Genomic DNA, 27,769 nt, shown 5'->3' on the forward strand with positions numbered 1-27,769 from the left:
TTATAAAAATTGTTCCTTCTCGTTGCACTCCATATTCATTTTCTCGGGATTTTCTCGGCGAGTGGATTTATTAATGAAAAGAACAAAGCACCGAAGTTTTACAACTAAGTCGTAATAAAACTGATTTCTGATATATCCGTGATAATATCGAAATGTTTTTCATATGTTAATCATAAGATATTAAACAATTTTAAGTATTCTCTTGTCATACGTCATGCATTATACAAATGCACTACATTTTACAATTTTTCTAGTGACAAGTAATAATTTAAAAAAAACATACATCACGCTATCCACTTCTTTAACACTGTTTCTAATTTTTAAATTTGAACTGCAAATTATTTTCTAAGTTAAATCATTTTTCCTCGATAAAATGATATTAGCACTAAAAATTTTAATGGGGGATTCTAGAGGCCAAAATAAGACGAAAATCAAGAATACCAATTTGTTGATGGAGGCTTTGTTAAAAAGTTATTAACAGTTAAATTCAAAAGTTTCAAATCGTTCTAAAAAAATTATTTTCAATTGCGGGGGTCAATTACAATCATTTTTGGTGAATAGACATATCCCCAAAATCCTACCCATTTTCTAGAAAAAAATTCGAGAAGGTGCGAAACTTTTCGACGGAAAAAAAAACATTTCGAATCGATTTGCAAAAATTATTTTCGGTTGCAGGGTTTAATTACAATCATTTTTGGTGAATAGACATACCCCCGAAATCTTGCGCATTTTGGAGAAAAAAATTCATTACCGAAAATCTAATGTGAGACCAGAAATATTGCCCCAAAATTTCATGCGTATGTTTAAAGAAGCATAACTCCTGAACAGATTGGACGATTTTAAAGTTTCAAAAAACAAACTACGCATATTTTGATGGAGAATATGTAGAAGTCGCAAAAATATTCGAAAAGTTGATTCTTGACACCGTAAAATTAAAAAAACCTCCATAAGAATGGTCCGATATTCAAACGACCATAACTTCTACAATAGTGAATATATTTCATTGAAATTTAGGGAGGAGGTAGAGCTCATGGATACCTACAGGAAAGTATTAAGCAACATTTTTGTACAGCGTGAAACAAAATTACTAAAAATCAAAAACGAATTATTAAGAAAAATCGATAAGGGGAAATTTTTCGTCGAAATTGAAAAGTTTCAAATCGTTCTAAAAAAATTATTTTCAATTGCGGGGGTCAATTACAATCATTTTTGGTGAATAGACATATCCCCAAAATCCTACCCACTTTCCAGAAAAAAATTCGAGAAGGTGCCTAAATTTTTCGTCGAAATTGAAAAGTTTCAAATCGTTCTGAAAAAATTATTGTCAGTTGTGAGGGTCAATTACAATCATTTTTGGTGAACAGACATACCCTCGAAATCCTACCCACTTTCCAGAAAAAAATTCGAGAATGTGCCTAAATTTTTCGTCGAAATTGAAGTTTCAAATCGTTCTGAAAAAATTATTGTCAGTTGTGGGGGTCAATTACAATAATTTTTGGTCATTACACAAAACCCCGAAATCCTACACACTTTCGAGAAAAAAAATCGTATAGGTGGAGAAATTTTATTAATAATTTTTAACAATAATTTTGTTAATAACTTTTCAACGAAACCTCAATCAACAAATTGGTATTTTTTATATTCGTCTTATTTTGGCCTCTAGAATCTCTCACTATCACCTTGCAGAGACCCGTTAACAACGAGGTTGCGTTTATCGACGTTTTGCTGTAATGCATACGTAAATAACTTCCTTTCCCCCATATACAATTAACGCGTCTCATTTAAGCTGTCGCTACATAGAAATCATCTTTTTTTGACATAAAATATTCCACTAGATACGTGAAGGTGTACCTATTGCCGGACAAATCGAAGAGCGGCAAACGGAAAACGAAGGTGAAGAAGCACACGCTGAACCCAGAATTTAACGAAACGTTGAAGGTAAACAATCACAATGATTCCTACTTGAAGTTTTGCCTGTTCCTCGTTGTCCTGCATGACAATTAGAGTTTCGATGGTTCGCCACGACAACATTTCAGTTCCATATGAGTCTGAGCGGCCTGGAGACCAGAACGTTGTGGCTGACGGTTTGGCATTCAGACATGTTTGGACGCAACGATTTCCTCGGTGAGGTCCAAATGCCGTTGGAGAATAAGATCTTCGACGATCCGACGCCAAAATGGTATCCGCTCCAAGAAAGAGTAAGTTCACTGACGCTACTAGTTGTCGAGAGGTGGCATTGAAATCACCCAACAGTGTCGTTCAGCTCCATTTGTACAGGGAACGTTCACAAAAGTCTAGGTCAAATTGTTCATAAAAACAACCAAAGATTTAACAAACATGTAGAAAAATAATTTTATTCGATTTTATGAAATAATATTTTCTACCGCGCTTTATCGTTTAATAAACCGTTCAATTTGTATTATTTACAGTTGATATTATTACTATAATTATTCATGACGAGCACTGGTCTGGAAACTTGTATAACGGAATAATATTTTTTATTGGAAAGATAACACAATCAAATATACACGCGTGAAAACATATACGGTCTATGGAATTGCAGAACGTATTTTTAATTCTGTGTATCGAAATGGACGACATATTGAATATGTATTTGAACTTTTATTTGCTTCAATCAGTATCTATCCCTTGGGTTTAGTCTCAACTTATTTTTAGTTATATCGACTATCAAGGGGAAGGCCTTTGGGTTACCGATTTTCTTAAAACTTTACACACTTCTAGATTCAGTTATCCGGTTTAAGAATATGTTACATCACGAGGGCAAATACTCAATAATTCTACAAGTGTGCCAAGTATAACATATACAACAACACTATCGTTTCTTCGAAAATTCTGTCGAAATTTAGAGAAACTTTTGCATGGCTGAATCTTGCTAATTCTTTTCTTTTACCGCAACTTTTTAATACTTTGGTTTTGAACGATCATGCGTACGCGCAATGATCGCGTACATTATCGAATTGTGAGATAACATCGATGAAATAATTGTTCGTCGACACGTTTGCCAGTGATTTCAATGCAACCTGTGGCACAGAACAAACGAAAAAGATATTTACTGTAGATCGTGCTAGAAATGAGAGTGCGCGAGAACGCCTGGGGAGAAAGTAAGTCTGGGTTAGGTCTCAATTATTCTCTAGCACATAATTAGAGCCTCCTCCATTTATTTTTATTTACCTCAATGATCACAGTCGGCGTACTTCATTGTAGAACAGCAATCTTGCACGACCTATTACTCACACGGCAATTATTTACGTTCAGTTTTTAACCATACGCGAGAGATTCAAGTTCGAGCAATGGCATGGTCGATGAAAGTTATTTGAAGAGAGCGTGTTCCCGTGGAAGAATTAACAGTTTAACTGCATGTGTAAGGAACATGAAAATCTTACATCGAGAGATTATATTTATTATAATTCCTTCGCGTAACCTAGTACGAGTAACTAAATGGTAAATTATCTAACGTAAATTTTATATATCCCCATCGATATATTATCTTATCAGTTGTTACTAACTGGGGTGTTGCAAAATATTTAAAATGAGTTTCAAAGTATTGTTTTTGAATCTATCGTGAAGACTTTTATCAACAAACTGTATATTGACCTGACGAGAAAAAATTTCTACCTTTGTACAGTATTCGTTGAAAATTATTTCACCGAGTGATTATTCCTCCAGTTCAAATGGAAAATATTCTTTGCGATTCCAATGCTCACGTGTTGAAATGTGTTTGATTCATTTGAGGATTTATAAACTGAATTTTTTTTCTTATGTACATATTTTTACATAGAAATGCATGTATGCAGGGTGTTCGGCTACTTCTGGGAAAAATTTTTATGCGAGATTCTAGAGGCCAAAATAACATGAAAATCAAGAATATCAATTTATTAACAATTAAATTCAAAAATTTCAAATCCTTCTGGAAAAATTATCTTCGGTTGCGGGGGCCAATTATAATCATTTTTGATGAATACACATATCCCCGAAATCCTAACCACTTTTTAGAAAAAAATTCGAGAATGTGTAAAATTTTTCGGCGAAGAAACAATTTTTCGAATCGTTCTAAAAAAATTATTTTCAGTTGTGGGGGTCAATTACAACAATTTTTGGTCATTACACATACCCCCGAAATCCTACGCACTTTCGAGCAAAAAAATTCGAGAAGGTATGAAATTATTCGACGAGAAAAAAAAAATTTCAAATCGTTCGGAAAAAATTATTTTCAATTGCGGAGGTTAATTGTAATCATTTTTTGTGAATAGACATATCCCCGAAATCCTGCGCATTTTCGAGAAAAAAATTCAGAAAGGGCGGAACTTTAAACGTTAATAACTTTTTAACGGAGTCTCCATCAACAAATTGGTATTCTTGATTTTCGTCTTATTTTTGCCTCTAGAATCCCCTATTAAAATTTCCCCCAAGGTTCGCTGAACACCCTCTATATTATTTTCCACATTCGAAATTCGTAAACTAATTTCACTTAAAATATCGAAGAAACTTTACCAAATGACACACAAAAAAATCTAACGAAAAATTATAAGTACAATTACTATACGATAAAAATTGTTGATTAAAAAAAATGAAAACTCCGCAACGAATAATTAAGTTTCTTATTTAATATTTAGATTACAGTGCCTGGGTACAACCGTTTTACAAATTAAGGGTTGAATTATTTATATCGAATAAACTATACTTGACCAGACTGTATATATTAAAATAATTCTTTTTTTATACAGAAATGATTCGATAAATAACTCCATGACGATCACGCTGTAAATATTAGTATGCTGGTAATTGTAATATAGAATGTAATAATGTTCGTAGTTTCATTGCGTTAAAATTATTAATTTTAGACAGAACCGTTCGACGATCCCGTTGCATATAAAGGCGAGGTAATCGTCGGCTTAAAATTCGTACCGCCAGATCCCACGCAACAGGATCGCGAACGAGAAATGGGATCGGACCGTGGTGCTTTTAAATCGAAGAAGAACTGGAGTCGCGGCGCGTTGCACGTGCTCGTGAAGGAAGCCAGGAATTTGCAAACCAGGGGGAAGAATACGGGCACGTGTGATCCGTTTTGCAAAAGGTATTCCCCCTTAATGCGTAAAACTTAAGGTATTGTAACATGTATAGTACGGGCCACGCTATAGTGAGGTCGTAAACTAAACTTTTGAGGTTTGGGACCCTCAAGGGCCGTACATGACATCTTGCTCGAAGGTGCATTTCTGAATGTCCTTCTGTATCCGTAACTGCACTACCTTTTTCCATTTTCTACATACATATATTATAAGCAGGTGAATTAAGATATTAAAGACTCGAGTAAGATCTTCACCTGTTACGATACCTCTAAAAATGGCGAGACTAGATAAAACATTTCTTTGTACAGCCCTGAATTAACGGTAATTTATGTAAACCTTGAAATATTTCGAATTATTTAATAATGTTTAACACTTTACCGACCGGTACCGATTGACCCTAGATTATATATATCTACTTTTTCTTGTACTTATAGGAATGTTAAATGAAACTTTGCGACAGTGGTTACTATATTGTTCTCTTTCTGTTATTATAGGGTAGTTAAATCTAGTGATATTTTTTATTTTCATGAAAACCGATTAATAAGCTACCGGTCGGTAAAGCGTTGATCGGTAAAAAGTCGATTAATAGGCTACCGGTCGGTAAAGCGTTAATCGGTAAAAAGTCGATTAATAGGCTACCGGTCGGTAAAGTGTTAATATTTCTAGTTAATCGTCAACTTTGTTTTCAGTTACTTATTACCTGACAAGGGTCGTTCAGGGAAACAAAAGACTGGGGTGGTACGCAGATCTGGTGGTTCACCGGTATGGGGTCACACTTTCATTTACAAAGACGTGAGCTTGCAAGAACTGGCAGAACGTGGTCTAGAGCTGACAGTTTGGGATCACGATCGTATCGCTAGCAACGAATTTTTGGGCGGAGTACGATTTAATCTTGGCACAGGTACGGTTATTCGCAAGTTAAATTGTTTATGTTTAATTATCACGCACAATACTTTTATTATTACTTGAGAACTTGCTAACAATTTAGCTAAAACTCTTGCAATTTCATCGATTCATAATCTTCTGGATCAACTCGATTCGTCACCAGCGCCACTGATGGACATGCGCACTAGAATTTTCCCTCGTGGGATTCCTTTCTGCGCATGCGTTAGCTTTCTGCCATAGATGTATCTTTAGCGCAAAAAGAGGTGCATGTTGGGTATTCCCATGTTTTGTACAAAATTGAACTTTCTACTTCAAATGCTCGCCAATCGCACAAAAATTAACTTATCGAAGATCCCCTATGTATTTCTCTAGCTATACTCATGTAGATTAAGAGGAAATTTTTTGTTTTTGTCTCTTTCCCTGTAACTTCCTTAAATTTGTCTTTTAAAAGAAAGACTGGTCATTTGACCGGTCATGATAGCAAATAGTGTTTGATTACTTCTAAACGCATCTCAAAAGCAAATTTTTAAATTTTCAGGAAAACACTATGGAAAGCCGGTGGACTGGATGGACGCTACCGGGCGCGAACTATCGCTTTGGCAGAGCATGCTAGAGAGGCCTAATTTCTGGGTAGAGGGCGCCGTGACTCTGAGGCCGAATCTGCACAATCATGGAAAGAACAGCAGCTCGTAAATAGACGTGTCAGTGATTTCTTTCGTACTTAAGTAACCACGTTTCATCGTGGACCTTGAGGGTCTCCGTCACAGCGAAGCTCGAAACGCTTCGGCCTAGTTTAACTAAAATGTACATACGCGGCTGCGTCAGCACGCCGCACAGTGAATAGTATCGAATCGCGACTTTCGAAATGAAATTCAGTGCCTTTAGGAACGGCGCGTGCGCGTCGTATCCTGTCCAGGACACAGTCTAAATTTCTAACCTCTGTCTGTCCATACTGAAGAGGTTTCCAAATAATCTTGATACTTAAATTACCACTTACTTTACGTCGAATTTAATTTGTACATGAATCGTAACCGTTAGTAGTTATATCGTAGCTTCTATTTTCTCTTGGTACATTCATTCTATACGTAACGTGTTCCCAATCACGTTTCTGAATATTCCGTACGAAAGGTTACGCGATATATATTTCCCTTGGAGCGATTTTTTCTTTATATATATAGTATATATATAGTTTTTTTTTGTTCTTTCATTCAGTTCGTTTGTACCTACGTTTTTATGTTTTCTTTCTCTGGTGTCTATCCGTACGGAGGAGGAAACGTCCTGTTTGAATGGTCAATGGAATATCAATTAACGAAGTTTGGCGCGTAAAATTCGTGCAATATGTCAAAGAACAAGCGTCGTCCTTCTCGTATAAGTTTACCGACCGTAGGTTAATGCGTAGCAAAATTTTTAATAAACATCCGTCTAGGCGAGATGACTATTGAGTGTTTACTGTGCATGAGCGTTCTTCGTGGACGTGTGTATTATTTACGAAGAGGGATGATGAAGAGGTAATTGATACTATGGGTCCGTTCCAAACGTATGTTTCTCGTTAAATACTTGTCAATTTTCAAACCCTGTGCGTTTTTACATTTTCCTTGTCTAACGATTGAAAACAACCAAGTCTTGTCTGTTTTCGCGAGTTAAAATTATTTTCTTTCTAGGTTAGGATCACAATGAGCGTCGAAATGACGTGCGTTTCTATTGAAACCAACCAAGACAAGAAACGCTTCATTGCGGACCCTAACCTAAAAAGAAAATAATTTTAACCCGCGACGAGAATCGAGTCCCGAATGAAATAATAAAATCAAGGATGAGAAATTTAAACGTTTGGAACGTGGCGTACATTGTGAACACTTGCCTTTCTTGACGAGAAAGATGCTTCCAGTGTGTACGATACTCTTGAATGATTTCTCGCGTCGAGCATTGCCAGACCCATGGAACGGTGCATTTAAGAAATTAAATATGACCGGTTCCCAGTATATATAAATATATTCAAATACATGTTATATTTATACACTCGTGTAGGATTATACAATAATGGTAGGCCACGGGGCTTTGGATGTCAGCGCCAGAAAGTTACGAGAGCGTCGTCGGTGTTCTCGGGAGTTGCAGTATTCGAGCGCCACCTTGCACCGTTTGCGGCGTAAATTGGAAACCTACCGTATACGTACTTAATTAATTATACAACGTCGAGTCTCCGATTATTACATGTAGGCGTATAGGTATAATAGCATCGTGTACTTATCCGTAAGGCTCTTCCTAAATACAGGGTTTAACGATCGGAACTATAAACTGCCTTCGTTGTAAGTTCTTAATAAAGGTTCGAGCGGCGCGACGAGACGCGTGTCGAGTCGATCAGGGAATTGCGAAGCATCGTACACAAAAGAGGGTTGTTCGTTTGATGTCCACGGTTATCGAGAAATGAATTCGCTACACGTTGAGGGAACGTATCGTTACGAGACTATGTTGTGTACGTTAAGGACCAATAACGTTAAATTAATAATATAGTCAATAATAGGAATGGAGATAACTTGTGTTAAAATTTACGACACGCGTATCTGTTTCCGTTCGGTGCCACGTGGCACGCGTTCGTTCGGTCGATCTGAACGGAATTAAATCAGACATCTATTTATATGTCACTCTTCGGTGTACATGATAATAAAAAGTTTTATACCTTTATTCATTCAGAATTATGTTTTATTCGATATATGCGTATATAAAATAAAAAAGGAATAACAATTGTAATACGGTAATTGAAACCAACGCGTCGTCGGTCACGCAGCTGAGAGCTTCTGTCATGAATATATGGAACACGTAAGATAGACTTTGTGCATCGTTTTGATTATTCTTACTTTACGGGACTGACTATTGTTTTCGTTTTTCATTCGTTTGGCAAAGCATGATTTCCATTTCGTTTTCAGTCTGCGTTCAAAGATCATTGTTCGAGATAAATCGGTTTCCTTCGGAATTCTTTCCGGAATACCGATACTTACATCTTCCAAAGGCTCCTAAAACAGAAACAGGTAAATTGTACGTGGGAATTATTTTTGAATGTCTCGACACATTGGTGTCATAAAAGCAATTCAATGAAAATATCTTTTCTGTTTTAATGAACATGGTTGTTTTGATAATATGACTCACAGTGAATGGTGAGATTTAAAATGATAAATCTAAAAGTTGAATAATGATAACGTGTTCGATTTTGTTCTAATTGCCCTCATTAAAAAAAAATAACAATGTTTTCGTAAACAAAAGATTGACATACTTTGTTCAATGCACATTTTGAAGTTTGTTAAAAAGAAACCTAAGTTTTCAAATAAATAATACTAGTGCTAACATTAAGATTAATATTGGGAATTATAATTAATGTATTTTAATTCTTGATAACAGTATTATCACTTGAAATTCTATTTTAGGAGAAATTCAGATTATATAGCATGCGAATTATTATTAATAATGTAATGTAACAAAAGAGGAATTAAATGGTGGATGTAATTGTTTCTAAATTATAGAAACAGCTTTCAAACAATAACCAGAGTTTTTCTATCTACAGCGGAACGTCGATAAGTGCAATTTTAACATTTGCATGTGAATTTTGTTCATTGCATTGCGTTGATAAGTAGAGGGGAAGGTCACACCTCGATAAAAGACCGGAGATTAATAAAATGTCGAACATGGACAATATGTTGTTCTCTAATTTCATAAATCAACTTTTATTTTCTCGTAAATTCTCGGCTCGAATTTGTTAAAGTCACGGAGTTACGGGCTATTTTATGAGGCCATTTCGAAACTTCGTTGCAAACTTAAAACCACATTCTTCAAAATGGCGTCTAGGATAATTCAACAACTAATCAATTGATCGATTTTAAACGCAACTTATTGCATTTTTTATACATTTCTTCGGACTGAACCTAAAATTTTAATTGTTATTTAGAATTCGACTGTCGAATTTAGTTATGATAAGACATATACGAGTACAAAATTAACAAAATAGAATTTAAACAAATATACGTATTATGACTATATTATAAAAGGAAGTATATCTTCTGAAAATAATTTGCTCATTTTTTACAAAAAATACGTTTCTAGATATTTTCCTCAATTTAAGGAATAAGGAAGGATAACCACGTATTTATGATTCCGTGTAACTCGAGTACTCATTGTGTAACTTCTTAAAAATAATAATAAAACTTACGTGAGATAATGACAATTGTATTTGTAAAATTAAAATTTTCAATACCAGCACGAGCATTTGGATAAAAAAAAAAAGAAATACATACATATCTCCTAATCTTGGATGATGCAGCTTACAAAATAAATAAAAACGTAACTCAATAACTACAAAACATAGAACAATATAAACTTAATACCTAGTCCAGTCTTTTCTCTTTAATTTTCACGTTAAATTGATATCGATAAGAATTAATAAAATGCATAATGTAACGTTAAAAATCGTACCTTTATGGTCGAGGGGATCGCGAGTCGACGTTGGCAAAGGCGTATAGTGAACGTTGAACAATATATCGTCGAATTCGTCTATCGTATTGGAGACTAACTTTGACGATAATTCTGGAACCAGTTTCACGGTCCTCGAGTATTTGCCTCGGCTTTCAGCGTCTATTTTTTCACGACGCGTGACTGGTCGTGAATCGAGGAAACGGAGGCTCGTTGGTAACACGTATATCGCATAAAGCCTGTAACGATCATAATCCTCTTCGTCCGTGGACGTTGGATGGGTCAATTGATCGGGGCATCCTGAATTGCCCAGCAAGCTCACGTGCACCACGCTGGGGCAACATTCTTGTATCCTTTTCAACGCGGCGTATATGTCCGATATCTAAACAATTCAGCAGTGAAATAAAAATAACAGCGTATAATTGTACGAACAAATGATTTTAGTAAAGTTTACCGATGGTCGTGCAGATTCCAAAATGCCTAAAACGCTGTAACTTAAACAAAATAGCTTGGAATTCACGTAGTTCGAACGAAATGAATTTACCAAGATGGCTGCCGTGTATAAATTCTGGAACGCTTGAAACATTAGAATTGTTCGGGAATAGCAACGGTAATATAACTTATTTTATAAATTATGTGTACATATTGAGTTTAGCAATGTTGAATGAAGGCCATGGAGATTCCAAGGCGTCTAAAGCTAGGAATGAAACCAATAATAATAGTTATTGCAATTAAATAGCATGACTTGCAGTGTAGATCACGAGGATAGAATGAACTCAGCAGGATGGAAAAATTTATAGCTTCTACGAAAATTGAAATATTTTAACGAATGAAAAACGAAAATAATGATTGAAACTTTTTATATAGCTGACGTTCAGCCATTTCCTCAAAAAATGAGGAAAAATTTGATATTAAATATAGAGACCAGATAATTACAAAATTTATACTATAATTCAAGAAAAATAATGCAATAAATACTGAATGAATTGCTTTAGTTTAATAGCCCTGTGAAGATATGTCTCACAAATATATCTTCTAAATTTCGTTGTTAACACTAAGATTATACATTTCGTTTGGTTTATCGCGACCTCAATTTAACAAATTATCTTGTCCATTAAATTTAACGCAGTTATACAAATTTGGCTCAGAAAATTATATCCCATATACTAACAAAATTAATGCGCTCATTTATTACATTATCGTGATGTATTCGCGTCGATACAGACAAGGTCAATGGCAGCCAGCCTGTCGCATTGTAGAATCTAAATTGCAAATGAATAAATCATAAATTATTCTTTCCACCTTCCAATGCGTACCGAATGAAGCAGGTACAGTTAACTCCACGTCTGAAGCGAAACAAAAGTCCCATTCAGCTCTTCTCAATTTATGGACTTGCCAATTATTATAGATTCATGCGTGGATTGCATTAAAAACATATACATACACCATTCTTCCAATAAAACCTTACTTTACGAATACAAATATTCTAGATAATAATAATTTTGTAAATACTAAACGATTTTTTATTCATGATCATTTAATTAGTAATTTAAAAGGTTTTGAACCATATACAGTACTGACATCTACAGGATGTTCGACCAACCCCGGGAAAAATTTTAATGGGAGATTCTAGATACCAAAATAAGACGAAAATCAAGAATACCAATTTGTTGATTGAGGTTTCGTTAAAAAGTTATTAACGTTTAAAGTTCCGCCTGTAGAACAGCAATCCGCGTGCGCGTGATAGTGGTTCTCATTCACTATGAGAAACTCTACTTACTGACGTATTGACAGCCTTACAGTTTTCTGAGTGAGAACCACTATCACGCGTGCGCAGTTGTTCGCAGATTGCTGTTCTACAGGCGGAACTTTAAACGTTAATAACTTTTTAACGAAATCTCAATAAACAAATTGCTATTCTTGATTTTCGTATCATTTTGGTCTCTAGAATCTTCCATTAAAAATTTTCCCAGAGTATACAAGTGTAATTTTTGTTATTATTTTCGTGGTTTTAAAGTAAAACAGGAGGGCATGTCATTTTATAATAATCACAGTTTCATAATATCAATCGAGTTTTAAAATTAATGTGCACTTGATTACAATATTTTTCAGCTATAAAAGTAAGATGAAGACATTTATTAAATTTGAACGTTTTAAAGAATTAATACAAATACCCAACCACAATTATTTTAAACTTGTTGTTTGCAGCAATTTATCTTTTCGAACAGTTATATTGCCGATAATATAATATTATCATGGTTAGAGATTCAGATTAATTTTTAAAATATAATAAAATTTACAAACTTAATATTTCATGTTTCTTAAATTATTATTCGATGCTCCGCCCTTCAATACCTAATGGCGAATATAAACTAATCGGGACCACAAGCTAATTATTTTGAGCAGTCCTTTCCTTTTCTGAAATATTTTATGAAAGATAATTGTTGTTATTATTACGAAAATGTATTTATCTTTATAACATTTTATATGTAACATAAAAAACTCTCAAATACTCTTTACAAAATTAAACAGAGAAATATGTTAAACATAAAATACGCAAACGATCTAAGATGCCCCTTCCACGTACACAACCCAAAATTGAAGCATCATTAGGTTCATGGTAGGTACACCAGCAATAATACCTATTTTTCTCAAATCAATTATTTCTATTTCTTCGTATGTAGTTTGTGAGCTTTAAAAATATTAACTAATATTTGATATCCATATCTTCCGTAGCTCGCTACTTCAAAACTTATCTTACTTTGTATAGATATAACATAAGAATGTTTTTCACTTTAGTGTATGGAAACCCGATCTGTCATATTACGACACACACGTAAATAACTTACAATTCACGATACATGGCGGATGAATTAAAAAATCATTGACAGAACGATCAATCTATCGTCCTTTCGCCGGGTACGCATTAACAGACTAATTCCTTTCTTATCAATGATAGTTCCAATTCATCGTTACGCTTTCATCGATACGTTGTCTAAGGAAAAGAAAAAAGAACAAACCTTATTGTTATTTAAACTGAGAGTGGTCAGCGTCGGTATTTGGGGCAATGTTCTGAGATCTCGAAGGTTATTATTATCGAGTATCAATTCCTGTAGCCTCTTGTAATCCTTGACAGCGGTGATAGAGGTTAGTTCGTTGTAAGAGAGATCTAAACTGGTACAATCGTTGCCGACGACACCCACTAATCCTGGAGGAATTTTTTCCGCTCGCTGACCCGTATACCAGGCCTAGGTTGTTAAAAATCCGTGTAATAGTTTAAACACGTAAGGAACACGATTTCATTGCAGAGACGTTCTAAGTAGATGCACGTTAATTAAAATATACGTCGATTACCCGTCCACATCGCACTGACAACGCAGTCCTATTAAAGTCGCGTCGGACTTGTTCCGCCATCTTTCACGCACCATATAATGAGAAATTATCATAAAACAATAAGAGTGATAATACTTTGGATCAGCGGTAGTGCCGCCATTATGCATGATATTTTTAGTGAAAGAATCGTCACTGGATTGGCTCGTTGGTCTAGGGGTATGATTCTCGCTTAGGGTGCGAGAGGTCCCGGGTTCAAATCCCGGACGAGCCCAACGCCTTTTTTCTCGAATAGTCTTCTAATTAATGATATATTTTTTTGTACAAAGTAGATAATGAAATTTCTTATAATAAATGGGCTGAAAATGTTACAAGGAATGGTAAAAAAAAACAGAGAAATGGGGCTAATAATTCTATCATACCTATGTTCTTATATGCTTTTGTATTTTATAAAAGTTTTATTATATAAGATTCTCATTTTTAAAAATAACAATTCATTGATGATGTAGTATTTACAATTGGGGCAATAGCCAAAGAGCTTGTGAGTTTCAATCCATCTTTTTTGTTCTTCAATGGCGTTTTTAAATAAATTACAAAATATTAAATTCATTATCATAGATATACTATTCGATTTTGTATCATAAAATACAAAACATAGTAGAAACAGTAAAAGTTGCACATCAATTGGAAAAACTACAAATTTATAATTTACAATTTAAAATTTTTGCGAAAATATATGTAAAGTCAAAGGAGAAGCAGTACTTTAAATAACATGCTTTATACTCTCAGCCCTTCCCTCTGAATATTACGTTTCTATATATATATATATTGTTTTACAATATAAAGTCATTTAAACCTTTCTTTAATTTTTTAATAGGTTTGTGTATCATTCTGGTTCTTATTTTGGGACTAGTTACTTCTTCATTAATAGTACATTTCCTCTGACTTTTACATCTGGACTTTACTGTTTCTAGTTTTCTTTGAATATGAATATCTTCATTTCCAACTTCTTTAGACCCATCAACTCTATCATCACTTCAACTCTATCTTTACACTGTTCCAGTTTGTCATTTTTACTAGTGCTGCTGTAATATAAAGTATTACAATTTGTATACATTTTTAATTTGACAGACTCAGTAGAATCTTTGCTAGTGTCGTTCAAATTTAGTGTATTATAAAAATTCATCATTGCCTGGAATGCACTGGCACATTTACCAGTATTGGAAATAAAAATATGTGGTTTAAGATCATCTTCCTTAAAAGTTTCTGTTTCAATGTTCTCTATACCAATAAATAAATTATCAGATATTCTTTCAAGATAAAACATAAGAGCTGTTTGTATATTAGAAGGAACGTACTTCTTATTAACTCAGCACCTTCTGCTTTATATTCAGTAATTTCCTCATCTTTCCTCTTTACTAAATCTAAAAGAATTTTATGCTGACGAATAATTTCCATTGATGACACGCATAGAGGTTTAGTTATAATTTCCCAAAAATCATAAGGTGTTCCCTTTGATAAATATAAAGCAAACTTCATTGAACCCTCTTCGATCTGAGCACGTAACTTTATTTGTTCAACAGAAGCTTCAACAATATATTCATATATATTATTTAAGATATTTGCCACAACTTCTTCATAATTAAAAGCATCAATATTTAATAGTGGATTTAATTCCTATGATACAAGAAATTAAATATATAGAAATTTATATTTTTACTGTGCAAACACAAGTATGTTATACTTAATTGTGATCTTTAGTAGATGGTACCCCAAAATTAAGTATAACCTACTCATGTTGTAATAACATAACTTATGCTCAATTACACTGATTCTAGTTAAAATAATTTCATTTACCAATGTTTCTATCCATATTTCAATGAGATTAGTTAAAAATACTTCAGTTGTGTCATTTTTGTATCACAAATTGTATTTTCTGGCATACCTGTATTCCTGATAATTTGTAACTAAGAAACGCAACTATGTTTTAATTATACGGGCATTAAATTATGAAATTCCTAACCTTTAATCAAGTAATATAACCTATAATATTGAAACGAGCCCCTTTTTTCGCGGCAACTAACAATTTTTTAAGTTCATCAATAATTAATATCAATTATTATTGCACTGTATACATATATATTTATGTACAATTATGTGTACTGTATACTTTTATATAAGTAAAATTAAATACTTCCTCCTATTTTGGATCTCCTACACATGTATACACAAACTGAAAGATCGATTTGAGATATTGATATGTATGTTTTTCTCACCATTCTGTTAATACAGAATTTCACACACCGCAGAATTGTTTAATATAATAAAATTACAAATATGGAATAATTGATTTCGTTAACGGTAGAAAATTATGAAAAATTTGATATTAAATGTATAAATCCGATAATTACAAAATCTATATTGTAATTCAATAAAAACATAATGCAATAAATAGATGAATGAATTGCTATAGTTTAATAGCTCTATGAAGATATGTCTCAAATATGTCTTTTAAATTTCGTTATTAACACTAAGATTATATATTTTGTTTGGTTTATCGCAACCTCAATTTAACAAATTATCTTGTCCATTAAATTTAACGTAGTTATACAAATTTAGCTCAGGAAATTATATCCAACATTCGATATACTGCAACACATCCTTTCTAACAAAATAAATGCGCTCATTTATTATATTATCGCGATGTATTCGCATCGGTACAGACAAGGTCAATGGCAACCAGCCTGTCGCATCTAGAATCTAAATTACGAATGAATAAAATCATAAATTATTCTTTCCACTTTCCAATGCCTACCGATTGAAGCAGGTACAGTTAACTCTACGTCTGAAACGAATCAAAAGTCCCATTCAGCTCTTCTCAATTTATGGACTTGCCAATTATTATAGATTCATACGTGGATTACATTAAAAACATACACGATACCCATCTTCCAATAAAACATAACCTTACGAATACAAATGTTCTATAAATAGTTTGTTGTTATTTACTCAAGTTCAATTAACAATATTAACATCATATATAGAGTCTTAAAGAATGACCCTCAAATTACGATGAAATCTTGATCTGATCGAACTATTTCTCCAGTAAATACAGTAGTGCCCACTTAAATGTCCGTGCTCAGGACTATTACTTGATTTTTAAAAATACCAAACGGTATTTATGATATTATAATAAACTTTTGTATATTTTATGATCTATGTCTAATTTACAAAAATTGAAATTTCATGTATAACTTAACCAATAATCCTTATCGAATTAATCGGAAGTTGTCTCATACTTCATGAAATAATTAACGTTTTATTGCATTCTCTACAATTTACATTTCTACAACAACATTTTAATTTTTTTATACATATATGTACGTGTTTAATCATTTTTACTGTACAATACAGGGACTCCCAAAATTAGCGATACAATCAAATGGGAGGCCATTCTACTGGAAATGTAAGAAATTTTATAGCAATACTAATAATTGTATTATAATACTCTTCGCTGCCCCCCCACGGGCAGATCGTTGTTACAGCAATTGTCCCCATCGTTCCTTGTCTGTTCTTCCTATATCTAAGAACCACATAAAAAAAATGGCGACTGCACTCACCAAATCTGTAAGTATGTAATCCCTATTGTTGTTTACATTTAGCAGGTCATCGAGACTCGTAGCGCCAATAGTTGGCCATCAAGACTCGTAATGTTTTTCATTTCTTACCCGAAAATAGATCGATAAAATAAAATCGAACTTTTCTTGTACGCGATTTTATTTTTGAAAAAATTGATAGTGAAACTACTTGGGTTACGTGAGTATTTAAATATTTGTACACAACGTATAGGTGTGATAATTTACAAAAAAAAAACAATTTTATAATTGACTTAAAATATGATAATATGTCTTCGTTAATATTTTTAATCTTAATCGTAATTCTTTATCTTTTTGTGAGGAAAACAAAAAATTAATTTTTCCGTAGTTCGCTACTTCAGAACTTAGCTTATTTTGTAGAGATATAGCACACGAATGTTTTTCACTTTAGTGTACGGAAACCCGATCTCGCCATATTACGACACACACGTAAATAATTTATAATTCACAATACATGGCAAATGAATGAAAACGTCACTGATAAGGCAATCAATCTATTGTCTTTTCAGCATGTACACATTAATAGACTAATTTGTTTCTTATCAATAATAGTCTCAATTCATCATTGTTATTTAAACTGAGAGTGGTCAGCGTCGGTATTTGGGACAACGTTCTGAGATGTCGAAGGTTATTATTATCAAGCATCAATCCCTGTTGCCTTTGGTAGTCTTTGGCAGTGGTGGTAGAGGTTAGTTCGTTGTGAGAAAGATCTAAACTGGTGCAATCGTTGCTGACGACACCCACTAATCCTCCAGAAATTTTTTCCGCTCGCTGGTCTATATATCAGGCCAAGGTTGTTACAAATCCGTGTAATAGTTTAAACACGTAAGGAACACGAGTTCATTGTAGAGACGTTCTAAGTAGTTGCATATTAATTAAAATATACGTCGATTACCCGTCCACATTGCATTGTCAACGCAGTCTTATTAAAGCCGCGTCGGCCTTGTTCCGCCATCTTTCACGCACCATATAATGAGAAATTATCATAAAACAATAAGAGTGATAATACATTAGATCAGCGGTAGTGCCGCCATTATGTTTTTAGTGAAAGAATTGTCAATGAATTGGCTCGTTGGTCTAGGGGTATGATTCTCGCTTAGGGTGCGAGAGGTCCCGGGTTCAAATCCCGGACGAGCCCAACATTTTTTTCAATCGATTTGCAGCTAATTGTATATTTGTTTTTATTCAAAATTTATAATGAAATTTCTTATAATAAATACGCTGGGAATATTAAAGGGAATGGAAAATAGAAAAGATCAAAATAATTCTATCATACCTATGTTCTTATATATATTTTTGTAAAGATCGTCATATATACATAAAATAATTATTTTTGATTAGTGTATACATATTTTGAATTTCATATTTGAAAAATTGTAAAAATGTTATTATATAAGATTCTCTCATTTCAAAATAACAATTCATTGATGATATAATATTTACAATTGGAGCAATAGCCAGAGAAAGAGCTTATGAGTTTCAACCCATCTTTTTTGTTCTTCAATGGCGTTCTTAAATATATTACAAAATATTAAATTCATGATCATAGATATACTATTCGATTTTGTATCATAAAATACAAACCATAGTAGAAACATTAAAAATTGCACAGCTATTAGAAAAACTACAAATTTATAATATACAATTTAAAATTGTTGCAAAAATATATGTAAAGTCAAAGGAGAAGCAGTACTTTAAATAACATGATTTATACTCTCAGCCCTTCCCTCTGAATATTACGTTTCTATATATATATATATATTGTTTTACAATATAAAATCATTTAAACCTTTCTTTAATTTTTTAATAGGTTTGTGTATCATTCTGGTTCTTATTTTGGGACTAGTTACTTTTTCATTAATGGTACATTTCTTCTGACTTTTACATCTGGACTTTACTGTTTCCAGTTTTCTTTGAATATAAATATCTTCATTTGCAACTTCTTTAGACCCATCAACTCCATTATCTTTACACTGTTCCATTTTGTCATTTTTACTAGTGCTACAGTAATATAAAGTATTACAATTTTTATACATTTTTAATTTACACTTATTTATTTTCTGTTCTCTTTAGTACCTTGCAGACTCAGTAGAATCTTTGCTAGTGTCGTTCAAATTTAGTGTATTATAAAAATTCATCATTGCCTGGAATGCACTGGTACATTTACCAATATTGGAAATAAAAATATGTGTTTTAAGATCATCTTCCTTAAAAGTTTCTGTTTCAATGTTCTCTATACCAATAAATAAATTATCAGATATTCTTTCAAGATAAAACATAAGAGCAGTTTGTATATTAGAAGGAACGTACTTCTTATTAACTCAGCACCTTCTGCTTTATATTCAGTAATTTCCTCATCTTTTCTCTTTACTAAATCTAAAAGAATTTTATGCTGACGAATAATTTCCATTGATGACACGCATAGAGGTTTAGTTATAATTTCCCAAAATTCATACGGTGTTCCCTTTGATAAATATAAAGCAAACTTCATTGAACCCTCTTCTATCTGAGCACGTAACTTTATTTGTTCAACAGAAGCTTCAACAATATATTCTAATATATTATTTAAGATATTTGCCACAACTTCTTCATAATTAAAAGCATCAATATTTAATAGTGGATTTAATTCCTATGATACAAGAAATTAAATATATAGAAATTTATATTTTTACTGTGCAAACACAAGTATGTTATACTTAATTGTGATCTCTAAGTAGATGGTACTCCAAAATTAAGTATAACCTACTCATGTTATAAGAACATAATTTATGCTCAATTACTCTGCATCTAGTTAAAATAGTTTCATTTGTCATTGTTTCCATCCATATTTCAATGAGATTAGTTAAAAATACTTGAGTTGTGTCATTTCTCCGTGTAATAGAGATCATGTAAAAATCATTACCAATTTTAATATCATTCCATATTATTCCTTGTTTATGTCGATCAAAAATTGTATTTTCTGCCATACCTTTACTTTTGATAATTTGCAAGTTAGGAATGCAACATATGTTTTAATTATATGGACTTTAAATTACAAAATTCCCAACCTCTAACCAAGTAACATAACCTACAACATTGAAACGAGCACCTTTTTTCGCGGATAACTAATAGTTTTTTAAATTTATCAAACATTAATATCGATTATTATTACACCGTATACATATTGATTTATGTACAATTTTGTATACTATATACTTTTATATAAATAAAATTAAATACTTCCCCCTATTATAGGAGTTCTATGTATATATGTACACAAACTGAAAGATCGACTTGCGATAAGTATCGAATGAAAGTATCGATAATGTTCCATATAAATGTGAAATATGCTTGAAATTCTGAAGATTTAAACAGTATTAGGTCAGAATATAAAGTACTTATTCGAAACAGAAATTGATAATTAATCAAAACTATATAAATGTGTTTATTAAATATGAATGCAACGAAAGACAAAAGATACAAAAGCTATACATGTTTCCTCTTATGTTTTACAATTCGAACATTTACGGTGTGCAACTTTGAACTCGGTAAGTTGTTATTCACGTTTGAATCAAAAAGGTGACTCTTCAAAATCTTTTCTTTTGTATCGGTCTATAATATAAAAATATCACAACTATAATTAAAATATAAACTTAAGCGGGCAGAGATAGATTATGAGACTTAAAACGAATAAGTTCTTACATTGTAGCAATGCTTAATATAGTTATAGGTAAATATCTTCAATAATAAATACTGAATAATTATCGAACGTACCATTCCTCGTGACTTATCGGGAGTAATAGATAATTCTTTGTTTTTAGATTGCTTTAATTTTGAAATTTCTCTCCAATTAGTAAATATTACTGGATTGCACCTTTTTAGATGTTCTTTACGATTTATGTTACCGTTACCTTTATAACCATTTTGATTTATATTTGGATCACCGAAATTGATTAATGTAGATTTTAACAATTCGGTTGAAGATTTTCTCGGTTTCATTATTACGTAATTATAGATAGAGGGTGTGCTATGTGATGATGAATTTGAAGTATTTACTTTCATTTCATTTCCAGAAAATATTGTTTGAACTTCTTTTTCTTGCTTCAACTTTAAATATTCGTCATATATTTGATCTTTATGCGTAATTTGATTTTTCCCTACATGTATGTATATACATTAAAAAATAATATAAAACGTCGTAAATTGATCAGTAATTTGGTAAATGAGGAAAATGAATTTCTATAAATTAGTAATAAAATAATTGTGATAATTACAATGTTTATTATATAGGTCCCACGTAATATATTTATCCTGAAACAGTATACTATCAGCTTCGTTAACGATTTCTTTAGGCCTACATTGTGTTTCAGCATCACTGATAAGCCTTAACTTTAAACAATGATTGACTTTATTATCTATATTTTGAGATACTATTGCATGTTTTGAGGATTCCTATGGTGTGTCATAAAGTATATAAATTGTATAAGTGTAATAAATACGTAGATTGTAAATTGTACCAAAATTAGGGAATATATTTTAAGAAAACTCCTATATTTAAAAATCATTTGGAATTAAATTCAAGTACATTTATAAACAAATTACACAGAGGAAACATTTATACAGAAATATTATCCCCATAAAAATGAAATTTAAAAACTTTTAAATATTTGGAAGTAAATTGATTTAGGGATCAAATACCAAGTTTTGGAGCAGTTGATTTTTTCTTGGATTTTTCTTAGATAAATAATTTAAAATGTTTTTTGTATATGCAGTTATTTTACTAGTAATATTAGATAAATCATTATATTCCTTTTTAAGCTGTTTAACTAAATAATTGTTTGCTTCTGGAATAGATATTTCTGGAATATTGTGATTTAGTAGCATGCAGGATACACCTACATCCTTTACCAGAACTGCATCTGGGAATTGGCCAATGTTCTTACTACTCCTATAGAAAAATTTTATGTAGTAAATTATCATGCCATACATACAACTTTAATTTTCACTATTATATGAATATAATTTCAAAGTAAATTTAGTAAAAAATATAAAATAAAATTTTGATAAATATATTCATTTAATGTTACAAATACAGTAACAAAAATCAAGAATATTTCATTTCTATTTCTTTTTTAAGTTTACCTCTAATTGTATTTATTTGTAATATACTTACACAGGACAAACAATTCTTAAATACAAAAATTAATTTACATAAAAGAGCATTTAATACCAAAAGATAATGATAATATTAACCTATAGTATGGGAACTGGCAATTATTATTAATTGTAGAACTACTTATTTCATCAAATACATTGTTTATCGTCAGCATCTGTTCATATTCATTTTTGTTCATGATGTTGATATCATTATGTGATGTGGATCTCAAAACATTTTGTGTAATGGAGTCGTTCTCTGACATTGTAGAAACAAAACTCTTAGACCGATCATCAGTAATGACAGAATATCTCTTCATTTGTGGTATGATGTTAACTGATGCATCTCCTGCTTCCGGAGAAGCAACAAGGGCACCCATCTCAGAGATGATTGTTAAATTATCAAATAATTGTTAAATTACCCACAAGGCAATGCAATTATCAATAGAGAGATTACAAAAGTAGATAAGTAAATTAATAAAATGTAATAGGATAAAATATTGAAACTGAAAGCTAACCAGACTAGAACTTTATCAATGGAAGGTATAATTAATAGTCTTATGAATTACCGAGATTCTAAATCTTCTTTGACCCATGACTGAAAAACATAGGCACCTTTGTATTTCTGGTTTGTATTTCAGTCGAGTTTTAGAGACATCCATTACATAATGAAACCTTGATGTTACCAATCAATTTTGGGATTGCAACAACTGAAGAAGGTTAGATTTCGGTTGTTGATTATGGAAAACAAAACATAGTAACTACAGTTCTGTAGAATCTTTGTAAATAATATAGTTACTATATTCATATTGAACAGAAATCATGAGTTATCTAAGAATTGTGAAAGATTTTAATCTATTATAAAATTATAAATTATATTATAATTTTGTTAAATAGAAGAATATTTTCGTTTGACGCATGAGGTACACATATGTATCAGTTTAATTCTATATTAAAGTATCTATTATGTATTACCTATTTTGCATTGTAAATATTTGTAGCCATTAAATTTATTTTCTCCAGGAGAAAGTCACTAGCTTCAACACCAACCAAGACAGTTACATAAAGGTGTAGGGGTTTTGGCAATGGCCGACCTAGTGACTTTCTTCTAGAAAGGTGAGAGTCGATGGACCCGGGAATGCCTATGTGAAACTTAAAATGACAAGAATGTTGACTGTTTACTATATGTTCTATAATATTTTTAATAATATTATAAAACGTATAGTTGCATTTTATTTACTCTCATCTTCTGTCCTCTGGTTTTGATACCAACTGTCAAACGGATAACGTACTTATACTGTATACACTTTAGTAATTATGCATAAACTGAATGTCTGTACATACATGTATATGTTTCATTATGATTTAATTTTTATTAAACTATACGTTTTTACGTAAATTAAATTTGTACACAAACTTTATAATTATTGAGAATCACTTGATTAAATTAAAAGTATCAAAATTCAATATTTTTATGCTATTATCTATTCAAATAATAATGAAAGTTCTACAACAATATCAAACAGTTGAGAAAAATTTGTAAAACATACGATAATCCAAATAAATAAAAATAGAAGAATATATTCATTTAGATTTCTTATAATAAAAAATAATTGAAAAATATGTAAATAACATTTTTAAAATATCGACTGTATAAATAAGTTGTTAATTTAAATATTAGGAACAATATTCTGAATACGTAAAATACATTTTAAATTGTAAAACGTACAAGTCGTATATTTTCGAAATATTCTGGTTTTGATGAAAAATACAAGCAATCCTATAAACGCGATATTATTATTGCGTAAACAACCATTTTACGAATTATTGTTTAATTACAGTTTTAAAAAGCATATATGGAATTATTTATACAATATTCCATAACTCAATTCAAATTTTCGATTTACATCGACTTTGATCTTTGCGTGTAAACAGTGTATGTATTTCTTAGAATCTAAAGGCAAGTTAACCAATGGCGTTTTCTCACATTCTATAGAACTGACAGTAAGTCAATGGCGTAGTCATATACGAAGTTTTAATGAATTTCATAAACCATAGCGCAGCTCTAAATTAAACGCTTTATTCTTCGTCGATGGAAACGTCGCAGACGTTTGTTAAATGTTATAACTTTATACTCGTGTCGATAAAAAATATCGATTAGTAAAATCGAAAAAAAAGAATGGAAAACACTCGTATAAATTAATGTTCGTTAAGCTGCCTCGAGCAGGGCATTGGAAGTGAAGGTGTATCGAACAGAGAGACTACGCCAATGATACACGTTTTTTCAGTTTGATCGGCATGGCTGCCGCGGCACTCGTGAACAGATCGCGTCGCGACGCACGTAGAGTCGGTGCTTCGTCCGCGAGCAGCGTTGTATCGGGATCGAGAGGCATCGAAACGCGGTTAGATTTTGTTCAACGATACGTGGGATCGACACAGGACACACGGTTCCCGACAACGGAAAAGTGACGCGCGATAAAGCTGCCAGTATTCCAGGCCAGTGGAAAAGCAATCGGAAAGTTGATTGACAGGAGCGCGACAGTGGACAGTTCGGTAGCAGAAGCGAACGAGGGATCGTGATGAGCTTGAAAGCGTCTTCGGAGCCGAGCACGACGACGATCGAGGCCGAGAAATTGAACGCGATTTTCGAAATTCACGTTAGTGACGGCTCGCCAGTCGTGTACGGTGCATTCGTAATAGGTGGTGTTTCGCCGCGGTGTGTCGTCGTTCTAAAAACCTGTGCCGGTTAATTATCCGACTCGAGAGAAAGTCGACGGTTACTTCGCGTGTTTCGACCGGTCTAGAGACACGTCGTTCGGATTCCAAATTACGAAGTAAAACCTTTCAGGCCGCGTTTTCAAATTGTGCGACCGAGTCGGTCCGATTCGTCGCGTCGAGATCGCGCGCGCGCACGCCTGCGTGCACGCGTAGAGAAGTTCCCGGGTTAATCTGCAAAAATCGTCGCGGACACATTGTTCCGATACGGGGGACGCTCGTTACCAGAATCCGTGGAATGTGTCTCGTTGTCAGCTGTTTTATCGTTTTCGGCGGGCATGGCTGACACTGGATATGAAGAACGCGAAAGATCGCCGTAAAACGAACGACGGATGCGCTCGACACTGGATTAATAATGACAGATGTGTTCGCAGAGAAGTGATCGATGTGTGACAAGTTCGATTCCCGAACTTATTCTCGAAGTGTCGCGGATTAGCGTGGCTCGATTCGAGCGTGTCCAACCGCGTATCAGCGTGTCGAATGCTGTTACATTGACATTTAATGTATCATAGACCAATGTAGCGCAATGTTCGTCAGATTGACCATCGTTATTGCGGCATTGTGCCTGTGGATTGGAGTCGGTAAGTTATTTTATACTCGTCAATCGACACAATTACATTTGCATTCGTGCGATCTTATTTTATTTGGAAACGTTTAATTTCATGACTGAAACTACACTTCCATTTAGTCGGGAATCCTTTAAAAGAATCAGAGTGAAATAATGCTTTGCTGGAAATGTTTTAGAAATCGTCCCGGTGTTATTTTTAGAACGCTTTTTCCTTTTTCGGTTAGGCACCAGCGACGACTGTGATTCCCCGTTTAAAATAATTTAGCAAATGGAAAAGTAGCGGAATTTTTTGTCGTCCATATTATTATACAAATAATGGATTTTTATTAAAAGTGTAATAATAGTATCAAGGATTTGTGTTAATTTTGAGACGATGGCGTAGCAAATCAAAAGTTCTGAAAATTATTTTCCACGCAGCCTGTGGTATTTAATCGTATTTGTGGTTTTTTAGCCATCGTCCTGAAGTCTATACTTTCTAATATATCCCGGAGAAAGCGCGAGGAGACTTCTTCCGATGCAGGTTTCGAACAAGCGCGAAACCAAACTGTAGAAAGATAAATTCATAGCGGCCGTCAGAAATATTCTGTGGTATATTTAAAGAAATACAATACAACAGCGAAATTAGTAAAATGGTATAATTTGAAAATGTAACAATATTTTCTGCATATTCCTAATAATTACATATTTATTAATAACATTAAACATACGTTGGGTATATATCACTCATCTCGATTCTGTAAAAAGTTACGAAATACTTATCGATGAAAAATTATAGGATATTTAATATTACTGGTTTAAATAGTAGCAAACAAAATGTTTTACGTTCCGTTTTCCGTATAAAGAGCTCCGAAAACTATTGATAAATATAATGTGAAGAGATTTTAAAGTCATCGATGTCTCTTTTAATAGTTAAATGGCGGAGACGAAGTCGGGTCGCTTCTGACCCACGCTTATAACTCTGAGGTTAGGTGGGTTCAAAATTGCCCCATTTTTTAATCCACCCCCAAAAGTTGAAATTACTCGTCATCATACAAATCGAAATGAACATTTTTCTTCACTTTTTTATATTAAAAAACATTCTGCGGAACTTGGGTTTCTTTTTTTAAATCGGGTATTGTTCCTGTATTCTTCTTCTTATAAATTAAGCTCTTTTAACAGTCACTGTATACTGGGACTATACAGGGTGTTCGGTCACAACTGAGAGAAATTTTCATTCTCGACTGAGGCTTCGTTAAAAAGTTATTAACAATTAAGTTAAAAAATTTCAAATCGTTCTGGAAAAATTATTTTCGGTTGCGGGGGTCAATTACAATCATTTTTGGTGAACAGACATACCCCCGAAATACTGCGCATTTTCGAGAAAAAAATTCAGTACGGGAGGAACATTAAACGTTAATAACTTTTTAACGAAACTTTCATCAACAAATTGGTATTCTTGATTTTCGTCGTATTTTGGCCTCTAGAATACCCGTTTAAAATTTTTCATCATAATTATTAGATATTGATCTGAATATCAAGAATATATAGAAACATTTTCGGCCACACAGTATATTTTCGGTAAAGAATTTTTTTCTCGAAAATGCGTAGGATTTCGGGGGTGTGTCTATTGACCAAAAATGATTATAATTGACCCCCGCAACGGAAAATAATTTTTCCAGAATGATTTGAAATTTTTTAATTTTGTCGGAAAATTTCACACCTACTCGAATTTTTGTCTCGAAAGTGGATAGGATTTCGGGGGTATGTCTACTGACCAAAAATAATTGTAATTGACCCCTGCAACCGAAAATAATTTTTTTAAAATGATTTGAAATTTTTTTTCGCCGAAAATTTCGTTGAATTTAGGCACCTAATTAGATTTTCGGTGAGGAATTTTTTTC

At 32.8% G+C, this 27,769-nt stretch overlaps 4 protein-coding genes, 2 non-coding genes and 1 pseudogene across 8 annotated transcripts in view; 4 read left to right on the plus strand and 3 right to left on the minus strand.

Moving 5' to 3' along the window:
* The window catches only part of LOC122397499, a 111,530-nt gene extending 104,369 nt beyond the window's left edge, over nucleotides 1-7,161 (plus strand). The window contains exons 14-18 of one of the 2 annotated variants that reach the window (XM_043396681.1): nucleotides 1,836-1,938; nucleotides 2,037-2,198; nucleotides 4,863-5,095; nucleotides 5,777-5,988; nucleotides 6,511-7,161. In XM_043396681.1, the coding sequence (XP_043252616.1) occupies nucleotides 1,836-1,938; nucleotides 2,037-2,198; nucleotides 4,863-5,095; nucleotides 5,777-5,988; nucleotides 6,511-6,665 (865 nt within the window). In that variant the 3' untranslated portion in view covers nucleotides 6,666-7,161. The remainder of the gene's footprint in view (nucleotides 1-1,835; nucleotides 1,939-2,036; nucleotides 2,199-4,862; nucleotides 5,096-5,776; nucleotides 5,989-6,510) is intronic. The other variant, XM_043396682.1, reaches the window with a different exon arrangement.
* Nucleotides 7,162-7,288: 127 nt separating this feature from the next.
* LOC122397501 (leucine-rich melanocyte differentiation-associated protein-like) lies at nucleotides 7,289-13,913 on the minus strand. Its single transcript, XM_043396683.1, has 4 exons — nucleotides 13,782-13,913; nucleotides 13,448-13,675; nucleotides 10,431-10,809; nucleotides 7,289-8,980 (listed from the first exon to the last, which is right to left on the minus strand). The coding sequence occupies exons 1-4, from the start codon at nucleotides 13,839-13,841 to the stop codon at nucleotides 8,901-8,903; spliced, it is 747 nt and encodes a 248-aa protein (XP_043252618.1). The 5' UTR covers nucleotides 13,842-13,913; the 3' UTR covers nucleotides 7,289-8,900.
* Nucleotides 13,914-13,959: 46 nt separating this feature from the next.
* On the plus strand, nucleotides 13,960-14,031 carry Trnap-agg. Its single transcript has one exon. It is a non-coding gene; the product is annotated as a tRNA-Pro (tRNA).
* A 4,448-nt stretch (nucleotides 14,032-18,479) lies between these two features.
* On the plus strand, nucleotides 18,480-18,551 carry Trnap-agg. Its single transcript has one exon. It is a non-coding gene; the product is annotated as a tRNA-Pro (tRNA).
* A 174-nt stretch (nucleotides 18,552-18,725) lies between these two features.
* LOC122397241 (non-homologous end-joining factor 1-like) lies at nucleotides 18,726-20,656 on the minus strand. Of its 2 annotated transcripts, none has more exons than XM_043396279.1 (4): nucleotides 20,194-20,656; nucleotides 19,724-20,042; nucleotides 19,490-19,646; nucleotides 18,726-19,414 (listed from the first exon to the last, which is right to left on the minus strand). In XM_043396279.1, exons 1-4 carry the CDS (start codon nucleotides 20,377-20,379, stop codon nucleotides 19,180-19,182), a joined length of 897 nt encoding a protein of 298 aa, XP_043252214.1. In that variant the 5' UTR covers nucleotides 20,380-20,656; the 3' UTR covers nucleotides 18,726-19,179. The 2 variants fall into 2 exon arrangements, with proteins under 2 accessions (XP_043252214.1, XP_043252213.1); XM_043396278.1 differs by having other exon boundaries at nucleotides 18,726-19,417.
* A 222-nt stretch (nucleotides 20,657-20,878) lies between these two features.
* LOC122397430 lies at nucleotides 20,879-23,208 on the minus strand (annotated as a pseudogene).
* A 2,625-nt stretch (nucleotides 23,209-25,833) lies between these two features.
* The window catches only part of LOC122397218 (tyrosine kinase receptor Cad96Ca), a 43,950-nt gene continuing 42,014 nt past the window's right edge, over nucleotides 25,834-27,769 (plus strand). Inside the window, exon 1 of the mRNA XM_043396236.1 lies at nucleotides 25,834-25,902. Within this exon, the coding sequence (XP_043252171.1) occupies nucleotides 25,848-25,902 (55 nt within the window). The 5' untranslated portion in view covers nucleotides 25,834-25,847. The remainder of the gene's footprint in view (nucleotides 25,903-27,769) is intronic.

Source organism: Colletes gigas, unplaced genomic scaffold (genome assembly GCF_013123115.1).
Source record: "Colletes gigas isolate AHSC1104 unplaced genomic scaffold, ASM1312311v1 Colletes_gigas_Sc00009, whole genome shotgun sequence".
NCBI lineage: Eukaryota > Metazoa > Arthropoda > Insecta > Hymenoptera > Colletidae > Colletes > Colletes gigas.